This window comes from Erpetoichthys calabaricus, chromosome 12 (assembly GCF_900747795.2).
Source record: "Erpetoichthys calabaricus chromosome 12, fErpCal1.3, whole genome shotgun sequence".
In the NCBI taxonomy this organism is placed as follows: Eukaryota; Metazoa; Chordata; class Cladistia; order Polypteriformes; family Polypteridae; genus Erpetoichthys; species Erpetoichthys calabaricus.
Window position 1 is genome coordinate 53,540,544 of NC_041405.2, and position 12,355 is coordinate 53,552,898.

Genomic DNA, 12,355 nt, shown 5'->3' on the forward strand with positions numbered 1-12,355 from the left:
GGTCAGTTTCGAAAGTTCCTTACGGCATAATGGTGAGAACCACTAAAAAGTAGATGTTATTTTCTAAAGTTCGTTACAGGGCATGGCGCAAAATGAAACATACTTAACATTTGTAAGCACAGTGTAAAGGATGAGCATGGGAAATTTGGGCTTCCTACATATACTGGAAGTTGCAGAAATAGTGAGGAGGGGTTTCCCCTATCTATATGTACAGTTTAGGGGGTACACCCATTTTCCCCCCTTGGGTGTTGCAATAGGACATGAAACATACCTAACTTTTGTAAGTACACGGCAAGGAATGAGCACGTGAAATTTCAGCTTCCTACCTATATGGGAAGTGGGAGAATTAGTGATGAGTCAGTGAGGGCTTTGCCTTTTATATATATAGATAAATACACATGCAAAAAGAACGTCTCAGAAATGTACAGATACTGTTTTTTTATAATGAATACACCTCCCCTTATTCTACATGGAACCAGAATTTAAAGTTCCTCCCACTTGTATGTAACAAGAACGTAAACCACACCGTTATGTTGTAGCACATGTTACATAATAAGGACTTTTTCCATTAGTACCATATACAATATACTGCCTATTACATATTACAAAGGGGGTCAGTACTTGGTGTGTGCAGATGATTATGTTACACACTTTATTAACATTGTTACAGTGTCTAGTTTTCTAAACATGAATACAGGGTGGGCAAAAGTAGGTTTAGAGTTGTGAATACACAAGGCCTGCAATTTGAGCACTTATGAGATTGTACCTAAGAGTACTGTGCCATTGTGACATACTTTTGAGTTAATAAAAGTTAATAAAGCTTCTGTAATAATCATGACCTGTATGTCTTTGATCACATAAACAACAACAACATTTATTTATATAGCACATTTTCATACAAAAAAGTAGCTCAAAGTGCTTTACATAGTGAACAACTGTAAACACAACTGTAAACTGTAACAGTATTTTTGCCCACCCCTGTATATATTCTCTGAGATATGATATACTATACATGGCAGATGTTTTAGGAATATCCTGTACTATGTGATAAATAATAAAAACACAAGACCACAGACACAAGTGGCAGAAAAGTGGCTTATCTGCTGGATTCCATGATGAAAACTAAAGGTTTATCAATACAGGAGGAGGAGGTGATCCTCAGATCTGAGGAGATGTTCTCTCAGACTAAAACAGACTAGCAGATATGGTCTGAACACTGTCCGAGAAGCTACCTTTTGAGTTGAACCAAGCATATCCCACAGAAAGGACGTACAATATTTCCCAACTTGACTACACTTCAGAAGCTGTAATTGCACCTTAGAGAAAGGGAATTCTGGTCTGCAGTGCATAAAACATCCACCAAGAATGAACATGCAACCCTCAAGCCATCTATTCATTTGACGTGTTGGTTTCAGCAGAAGCTCAAATTTAGGCCACAAACGGTGATCAAGGATCAACCCTGAATAGGTGCTGGTGTAATTTATCCAGAAAGATCTACCTAAAAAAATGTTTTACGATAGTTAAACACAGACAGAACATTCAGACTTCACAGAGAAGTAATCTCTGGTAGGAAATCAAATCAGGGTTTGAGGTCTGTGGTGTGGAAAGGCTACTTGTTAGACCACCACCTACGGTATGTTATATAGATAATTAAATGTGACCAGCAGACACATTGGCATAATTGGGGGGTGATGTTAGCAATGCAGCAGAAATCAAAGCTTTATTAATATCAGCTTTACATTTCATAAGATCTTTCTTTGGCAACCCAATACGCTGGCCTTTACAACTATTTATTAGCTTAATCTTGCAAAAGGCTCATCAATAATGCAACAAAAACTACCTGGAAATAAACCCAAATTACACTGGAAAGTTTTGCAATTTATTTTCCTGTCTGCTCTTTATCAGGCATACGAATCTCACAAAACTATACGGTATGTGTTTGATGTCTTACCCATAATTATCATAACTAATAGGGAAACCACAGTGTTTCCAAACAGGAGATGTGTGCTACGAGTAATTTGGGTTGTGCTACCTCTGACTTGATCTTCCTTCTTATAACTTCTGTTTACTTTGTTAGCAAGTGCAGGCTGTCTTTCACTAAAAAATCAACTACTATTAATGAGAAGTAATATCATTAATTGCATTATGGCAGCTATGAAGTGCAGTCATCAGAAAATTAAGAGATGGTACATGTAACCCAGAATGAGCAGTAGCAAACCATTGTGGGCAAAAAATGAAGGAAGAGGATTTTCAACAACCTTTGGGTGCTAATGACAATGACTTGCAAAACCACCTACAAACTAACTCTTAGCCTAAACTGGATATAAATATGCATATCAAGACAGTAAAACAAAAACCTCACACCGGTTCCGACTCCCCAACCACACTGCCTCTTACATTTATGTAGCAGACGTCCACTAGCAGACATAGCAATTGGATGACCCACTGACCTGCAACACAGATATAAAAATAAGAAGTAGATTATAAAAGACAGACTTCTATAAGTTATGGTAGCATCAGCAGGTTTCCACTATGAGCCCAGAGTTAGCTTTGCACCAACATTAGACCAAACAGAAAGGCCATTGTTTAGAGGTGAGAAGAAGAGCAGAGAGCTCTAATAAAAAGAGAATAAAGATAAGACAAGAAATTTCCAAAGAGAAGACTGAGGAGATTAAGTTGGACATAATGTGATGGAACAAAGAGACAATGGCAGTCTAAAAACACAAAGGAGAGGTACAAGGGGCATGAAGGAAACAAGCTTATCAAAAACATTAAAAAGATAATCCTGTAGTGTTTGCAGGACGTACAACATGAACAATGTGCAAATATAAAATAAAAATGTTGGTGATTTTTGTTTTTTGACATCAAAGAAACATTCTTAAAGGTTGCATGGACTGGATGTTGGGCAGGGTTGTGGGGTTCAGCGGCTGTGGGCATCTGTTGGTGAAGAAAGATTCACTGATGACTTGAGTTTGCTGTGATGAGTCAATGGAGGCTCTGACAGGGGCTCTCGAGAGACTGAGCGAGGAGTCTGAGTGTCTGGGCTTGCATGTGTCCTGAATAAAAACCAAGATCCAGGCCTTTAATGACCTCTTGGGTACAGCCATCAGCAGTCTGCAGAGAGAGTGTTGACCTTGTCGAGAGGTTTCCTTACCTCTGCAGTGATATTCATGTCTCAGGTGACTCTTCCTATGTAGTCAATAAACAGATTGGGAGAGCATGGGGGATCATGAGGTCGCTGGAAAGGAGTGTGTGGTGCTCTCGATATCTCTGCAAAAGGATGAAGGTCCAAGTCTTTAGAGTCCTGGTGTTAACTGTTTTGCTATACGGTTGCGAGACATGGACGCTATCCTGTGACCTGAGACGAAGACTGGATTCCTTTGGTACTGTGTCTCTTCGGAGAATCCTTGGGTACTGCTGGTTTGACTTTAACTGCATTGTGAGGAAGCGTCAGTTACAGCATTAAGGTCATGTGGCACAATTCCCCATGGGCAGTATAGCACTAAAGGATCCTCATTACTGAGGGCCCGAGCAGATGGACCAGGCAAAGGGGATGTCCACGTAACACCTCCCTGCAGCACACACTGGGTGGGACTGGACAGTGTGTCTGCCTGGGGGGTTGCCAACTGGGATCCTGAGCTGTTTCCTCATGTGGTGGGTGCGGCAACATGCTGTACCAGTGCATGCTCCTTGACCTGACCTGACGTGACTCTAAGGCGAAGTAGGAGCAGAGGGAAAATCATGCATCCAAAAAGAATAAATTGGTACAAGCTTGTAAGTGTCTCTCTACAAAACTGGCACAATGTGCAGCAACTGGCTTCTTACCAGAAGATATGAAGCAGGAAACATCAGTAGGTGAGAGCGAGGAAGAGAGGCAGCAAAAGTCTACATATCTTCAGGGATTATCTCACCTGAAGGTAAAAGAATAAGTAGGGGAAACGGGAATCTACAGTGAGTGACATTTACAAAGCTTCAGTCCATTAAAAATATCACAAATGTACTGTTAGCCTGATATTCCCACAAAGGAAAAATATGGAGCAATCAACACTTCGGTTTATGTTGTACTTCAAAAGTAAAAATATACTGTGCACACATACACTGGCACAGGCCGAGGCTCCCTATGATCTTGTACATTAAAATTATTCTAACTTCACTACTAAACAACTGAGATACACTAACCTTACAAGGTCATTATGTCAGCATTCATTCATCTGTTTCTTAAGGGTGGTTTGAAGCGAAGGCCATGCAGAAGCCATCTTTGGACAGATTGTCATCTGATACATTATGCTTATACCAATCCAATTTAAAGCTACTAAACACGTGAGAGCAAGTAAGAGTCCCTGCTGTAAACTGACAAGGTCACATATAGACAAAGGAATTAAACTAGGACACCAGAGCAGATATTATGTATCAGGGACTGTTTCGTGCCATCCACTGTCTAGCTGCAAGTCACTTCTACTTCTGGACAGAATACAAACTTGTAACTTTTAACTGCTCATCTTGCAGCAGGCTCATTTCACTTCTGCACTGTTATTTCTGCAAAGCAACTGCCGTTTAAAACTTATATTTTGAGTGCAACACCTGTTGATGGTGCCTTCTTTTGCATGTGTTGCACTCTGGATAACAACTTGCTGATTAAATGAAGGGAAAACTCCATGGATGTTTTTGATTCAAAAGGGGTGTATTGTCTCATATCATCTTTTCAAGAAATGCAAATATATATAGCAGGGTTGTTACACTCTCTAATCTTTAGACACATCTAAGCAGTAATCTGAAACTAAGAACGTTTATGTAGGCAGCTGCAACACATACTACTGACTGACTATTCTGCACATTCATTATTTAGTTTCCTGGTTGACACTTACTGACAGGCACATGTTGCATTTTTATATATGATGTGCTTAATTTGATATGTTTACTGTTATTTATGGCAACTGTTTCTTGCAATTACTTTGATTAGCTATGTCTGCCATTTACTACCTTGTTATACCAAGAGGAACAGTAAGGAAATAATATTTTATTGTACTTGGCACGTCATTAACATAAATTTGGTTTAACCATCATTAATTTCACTATTTAATAACATGTATGTGTACTAATAACATAGGTATCATATATGACTTGTAAGAGTTTTAACTGTTAGAGCACAGAGAGTTCACAGCTAAGCCTAAGCTTAATGCAGCAAACACTGGATACCCAGCAGCGCCTTTAGCTGCACACGTCAGAGTTTCCATGCCCAGTGACAGAACAACCCAGTGATGGGTAAGGCAAACTATTGTTTTCAGAGTATAAAGTCTCCATCACAATTATTCTAACATTATGGTGAAAGAATCGGACTATTAACATAAATATTGTGGGTAAAATACTTGCACAGTGATTAAGAAATAATAAGAGCACATTGTTTCTTACTACCAATAATAATGTTTGAAAAACAAGATGATATGTTGATGAAATTACATTACAAAATATGTTTTAACATTACTGTTAACAAAAACACAATAGTGAAGGTGTTAAAGTCACATGTACGTATTTTTAGATTTGTTTTTGCTACATGAGCTGTTTTTATTTTTCTGAACTTGGTTATTAGCCACTGGGAATTCACTAAATTAAACTCTTCTTCTGTTCAGTGCTATGGGAATACATTCAGCAAACCTGGGGGCAAGTGGCACATTTCTTCAGGGACATCCCCTCTCCCGCTCCTACTTTACTATTTTTATCCTAACAAATATGAAGCCAGTTAGTAGGCTGAATGAACAACAAACTGTATACACTGTAGACTTGAATAAGAATATAAGTAAATTTAACAAAGAAATGCTTGCAAATTAGATTTTTATGCAAAAAACAAAGACTGTAAGGATTTCTGACTGATTAACAAACAAAAGTGTAGAGTTCAGATATGATGGACTAAATGTACAATACCAGCTCAATGTCGGCTTTATGAACGAACTCACACCTCAGACCACCCAGTCAGGGCCTACCCAAGGACCCCCTGGAGTTGGGTTTCTATTTCTGAGATGTGCGCCTCAATGGGAGAGCTGCAATCTCATGTTTGTCCATCCAGCTGATGATATTATTTTTGTCTTCCAAAACTGGAAACATTTTGTTCATTTTAACATTAAAAAGTAATAGTTCTGTAATAATTTTCTCTGATATGTATTACTTTACCTTAATACACTGTATTACCATGGTTAGAAATATCGTTAACATTTATATTGTTTTATGATGGTTTTAAAAGCTCTGAAAATTATTTTATAGTGCTCATGAGAAAAAAAGGCATATATAATTAAAGCTAATAGTCAATTTGCAACAGACGTGTAACGTGTAGCACATGAACTTTCAGGATCCATTAAACGTACTGCTCTTGTAACTATGACGACAGTCTTAGGATGCGTTTACACTCTGCAGAGAATTGAATCTTCTACAGCCAGATTTATAACTATTAGGAGGCTACTAAAAATATTATTGTAAGTCATCTTTGTGGAAGCTACCCTTTGGAGTTAGTTCTCTTGCCATTCAGAGCCAAACTGAAGCAACTCTTCAAACCAAGATTATGAAAAGGGCTCCCTCAGCTATGCTGGCATTGAAGCTCTGTCTCCTTAGCTGTGCTCATCTGTATTTCATCCACCACCTCGCTCATTAGATATGCCTTACCAGTGCACTGGCTTAATGTTTCCCCCAAATGTGGTCTTAATGTACAATACGCAACGCATATGACTTTACTTTCACACTTTGCCACTTATTGATACTTACGCCAACATTTTGCTAAGTTCTTTTAAAGTACCCTATCGATCTTTTCAAAATACCCTATATTAAGATACACTTTTGTACTTTTAAGCACTATATAAACTTGTGTATGGTGTGATTTACACTCAAACCATGTATGCACAAAACATGTTTACATGTTTAAACAGCAAAACCATCATAAAGTATGCAAGTAGCTTCAATTCATATTTTCCTGCCACATATGTAAATTTGACAAACAGCAGCAAAGCAAAACCTGAAATAATGCCAGCCAGTCTGTAAAACCTGAAATGTTACAATAAAAAATATTACATTGTTAATAAATTGCAATTATTGCAATGATTTGTAGCATTATATTATGGGAAATAAATGTGTGTATTTTAAAACATTCTGATGTCAATCAAACATAACAAGTGTATTCATGTGGAAAACTATTACAGAGCTCTATTTAAACCAATCTTTGTGTATATATGATGCAAGCAAAACTGAATCTAACATACCATAAAAAATGCTTAAAATACAAAGCACTTGGAGCAACTCTAAAACTCAACAACATTGTTGAATCTTAGACCTTAGAACTTAATTTCTTTACAAAACAGAGCTTAAGATTGATATCAGTGGAGCAGTTCCAAGAGGCAAACCCAGGATTCTGCCATTTACTCACAATTGGGGAGTCTCCCCATTCCTCTCCTCCTAAGCTGCCCATCAGATGTAAACATAAGAGAAAACACAGAAGAAGATACTTTTATTGTAACAATTACATTAATAGTAAATACTTTGCTAAAATGTGTACGGTTATGAGCTGTCCCATAAAGCTCTGCAATTCATGCAAATTAAGCTGGTGTTTATAGGTTTATAGGCTCACTATTGTCACAAACACAGTTTACATTCAAAAATGCACACTCTGGGTATATTCTGTTTAGTTTAATGTTTTTGACTTGGTGTCATAGAAAGAAATGTGTTTACAAGGAGTACATTAACACAGAGTAAACAGATCCAAGTAATCTAATTTGATTTTTTTATATATTTTTTTTTTTTATAAAGTCACACAAGTGTATTTCTTAACATGTTATGATAAAACAGACTCTCCATCGCTATCCTGCACTTTACCTTATTCAACAGGAGCAAAAGATACATTTGTCTATGAATGCTTCTTAATGGTGGCAGGGCAAGGCAATGGTAACTGCTTTTGAATCTTAGCTCTGGCCAATGCCTGTGTTCAGTTTGCAGCTTTCCTACACATTTTTCAACAGGTATTCAGCTTCATCTCTTAAATCTCAAATGTGAGTTTGTGACTTTGACCTACAACTCTAAACACTATCCTGGTGTGACACAATTTAAATGTGTTCTGCAATGGACTGGTATCTTGCGCAAAATTGGTTCCAAGTGCGAAATCTTCTAGCTCCCTGCAACCCTAAGTATGGATTAAGTTACTTCACAAAAATAATAAAATGTATGAATAATCACAACACACGATATTACACTTTTACTTCTATGAAACCATTACCAGCAATATCAGGAGTAAGACAGGAATTAATCCTGGAGTAGTGATAGTAAAATCCATTCAGACAGAGTGGGCAAACTCCATGAAGACAGTGCAGAGGCCTGAATCAAATACAGACTCTGAAACTGTAAATAAGAGACATTTCATGTAAAGCATTGCTCAGCAGTGTTTTTTCTTTATAAAATATTTTCAGGGATGTATCAACCCAAACCTTTTGTCTGTACTTCCTGTGTGGGATTTTAGAGAGTGCTGTTTTAAAAAGTGTTCCTCTAGTAGATAGCAGAGCAAAGCACCTCCACCCTTGAACAAATTTAACAATTACAATTTTCTGGGACTAAAAAAATACACTTACCAAATGTAAGTTGTATTATTATTAATTTCCAAAGTTAATTAATTAATTTAAAAATTATGCAGACTTAGGTTGCTGCAGCACTGGCACACTGAGCATCTCGCAACACCAATTACCACCTGACACAGCTGGTGAAGTCGACATGTACCTCCTCTCACTTTAATGATTTTGTGCCAAGGCCAATGATTACAAAAAATACTCACTGGAATATGTCAATGTTACAGAATGTATTATATATACAGAACATACATACATACATACATACATACATACATACATACATACATACATACATACATATATATATATATATATATATATATATATATATATATATATATTAGGGGGCTTTGCCCCCTGCTCGCTTCGCTCGCCAACAACCCCGGCCTGCGCTACGCACCAGCCACTTCACGTCTCTGCTGCTCGCATATGTGGATTTCTCTTTCACCAAACAACAAATCTTTTATTTCTCCCGAATACGCCTCTTCATTGGGAAGAAACACAACTTTTCCATGATGGCAACACAAATTAAACGATCTACAAGTCTTCAACTTAAAAAGTTTAAATGCGAACAATATATTCGATCTCTTTTCGCTGTTCCGTTATTTCACCAAGTAATAATTTACGTTTGTTTGCGGTAATGCGATTTTTACTATCACTTTTTTGAGACTTTCGAATTTTAGTACTTCCATTATCTCTAACCTGCTCTGCATGTGTATTGCACCAACGTTTTTGAATTCTTTACAACGTGCTACTTTGTCATCTACATTTTATATATATATATATATATATATATATATATATATATATATATATATATATATATATATATATATAAATATAAATATATACACATACATACATACATATATACATACATACATACATACACACACACACACACACACACACACACACACATACATACATATATATATATGGTCTACCTTGTGCCAATACTGTATATCATCATAACAGGAAACAAAATGCACGAACCAAAACAAATATATCATGAAAAGAAAAAGAGTGCAGTATGTCATCTGGAACTATTATAATGGCAGTTCCAAAAGTGTGCTTTGTTATGCCTTCTATATCAATGTGTCATATAAAATGTTTTAGATAGTGTGTTAACTGGGGGAGCAAATAGGCCTAATATGATTGTCTTTAAAACTATGAATACTCTTATATTTGCTATTATATTTTTGTCTTATTAAAAACGTTTGAGTATATACAGTATTTGTTACAGAAATGTGATGTACAATTAACAAGAAGTGGTTTATAATGAAAACAGGTTTATTAAATGACTACTGATTTTAATATTTCAGTTTGTGACCATTTAGAATTTATCGTGATCACTTTCATGATTGAAAATATTAAAATAAATTCCTAATTTGGAAAAGACTTTTATAATTACTGTTTTATGCACATAAACTGTATACTGAAAACACAATTTAAAGTGAACCATTGAGCAGCTGAGAGGACCACCTATTTCTGTATCACTGCAGGTGTTTTGCTGTGATATATAATAAGATAATTCTCCAAAAAGTTCATGAGTGAGAAAAAAGATTGCACAGTATCTAAAATAGAGAGATTAAGCTAATCAATTTGCTTTTCTAATTATAATATGGCAACAGTACATGTAAAGACAAAACACATGAATTTTCAAAAAAAACGGTGCAGGAAATTTAACAGTACAGCTGCTAAAAATATAAGCACACAGTCATGTTCATTTTGTGAACTTGAATGCTTAAAAAACTACGACAGGTTCTTGCTTCTCAGTGTTGTATATTTCTTTGTGAAAATGCACCTGATAACAGCCCTATACAATGCCTGATGACCTCAATTATGAATGTATGACTTCCTTGTCTTTGTAAATACATTAATGATGGGAATTAGAATAGAATTTAAGATCTGCACTGTGGTATATCACACATTCCCAAGCTCACTCCTGGGGGAAACACAAGCAGATGTACTGATTTAGAAATTATTACAAAAAAATTAAGAAGTCTGAATATGATGCCATTCTGTTAATATTGTTACTTTATCTAGCATTTTTCCCCACAATCAGCTGAAGAAGTCCCCAGAAACTATGGTTATGATTTAACCAAATGCTTGCTTTTGACTAAATATCTAAATTAAAGGCATCGTTTCTATTCTCAGCCTGCTGAACCACAGCATACATAGCCGCATGCATTTCATATTTTTAAGTTTTTTTATGACACTGGAATGTTTTCATTTGCATATATACAATACAAAGTAGAAAGTTCCTTTCTGTGCTCGCCCCTTACATATTTCATTCAAAAGTATCCGAAGCCAGGTGAAAGGAGAAAGAAGGAGAAGCTCATTAAGGTTGATCTGTATCTGCCTACAAAACACACGAGTGCCCCCATAGTTAAACATAAAGGTAACACCACAGGCCACTTCTGATTGACAGATAGAAATGAAGACCAACTATGATAATGGGGAGTAAGTGATGTTGGCATCTATTTAAACCAGTTCTCTCTATCCACAACTTATTCCTTGGTTTCTGACTTCAAGTCTCTTTCCTCTTAACAGCTCCTCACTGTAGTTTTTCTGGCAATCAGCTGCTACTGTAGCTACTCTGCAACTGTGATGGAACATATGACTAATTCTACTATTTAAACCTGTTGAAAGGCCAAAACAAAAATGACACTAATAAATAGCTAAGTAAGTGGTGAACCTACAGCAAGAATTCAGTTTCTATTCGTCAGAAACTTTGCAACCAAAACCTACAACCGCTGCGAGTTTGTCCACCTTTGGTTTCGAAGAGACCAGTAGTGTAGAGACAATCAAACCAATGAAGTACTCCAACTGACCTCTGAGTAAGGAGTCAACAGAAACGAAAATGAGCCATCGGCGAGATCCTTCAGGACTCAGTTTGCATGTCCAAAAGCGGAATGGTCCCAGACTGCATCACAATGATTGTTAAACTGTGCCAACCATTCTAAGACATGCCTAATTCCATCTGGACGGTGACTCTTTTTTCCGCTTTGCAAGAAACACATTTTAGCCAATAGGGTCTGGTTTTCTCAGCCCATTATATTTTCATCTGTTCTATCCAAAAGTCGTATACAACTGGACTAGAGTACACATTCTGCAAAACAGCTAATAAAGTTCCTCCGCATACGGCAAGGGGCTGCATCTCCAATGCCCGCCAGGCTTCTCTGAACTGCATGAACGATCAGGAACGTTCGTTTTGATTTGACAATTATTCCAACAGATAAACAGGCTTACCTCTTCGCAGCATATTCACCAATGTTCTGACTTCTTCTACCGTTTGATTTCAGCCAAATCTTCAGCAGCCACACAGCTCGCTTTACATCGCTGGTCGGCGGCGCATACTACCGGGTTGCTGGCGAGATGTCAGCGCAGACGCAGCGACTCCGCCTTCCCTTCCTGCCAATGTTGCCGGGCTCGAGACCACGGTGACAGGTGTCACCTTTTGACTTCGTCTGTGAGATTGTGGTCAAAACGTTGAAAAAAAAGTACAAAGTGTTTTCATTTTTACGCTCGCTTTTAATCTAGCCGGACATTCGTTCTTCCACCTTTTCTCGTGTTTGTGTTATAATGATGGTGATGTTTTAATAAGTATATAATTCAAAATAAGCAAACAAGATAACATTTTTAACTTAGCAACACAGGTCAAACAAAGTCCGAACAGTCCGAGTACCACACTGTATGCTATTAACTCTTAATACAATAAAAGAAATAAGTTGTAAACTCCAAGAGAAAGGTTGCAG

The 12,355-nt window shown here is 37.0% G+C and overlaps 1 protein-coding gene across 1 annotated transcript in view; it reads right to left on the reverse strand.

Annotated features, from left to right (window-relative positions):
* LOC114662178 (A-kinase anchor protein 17B-like) overlaps window positions 1–12,123 on the reverse strand; it is a 53,692-nt gene extending 41,569 nt beyond the window's left edge. Inside the window, exon 1 of the mRNA XM_028815540.2 lies at window positions 11,850–12,123. Coding sequence (XP_028671373.1) covers window positions 11,850–11,862 — 13 coding nt within the window. The 5' untranslated portion in view covers window positions 11,863–12,123. The remainder of the gene's footprint in view (window positions 1–11,849) is intronic.
* Window positions 12,124–12,355: the final 232 nt, after the last annotated feature.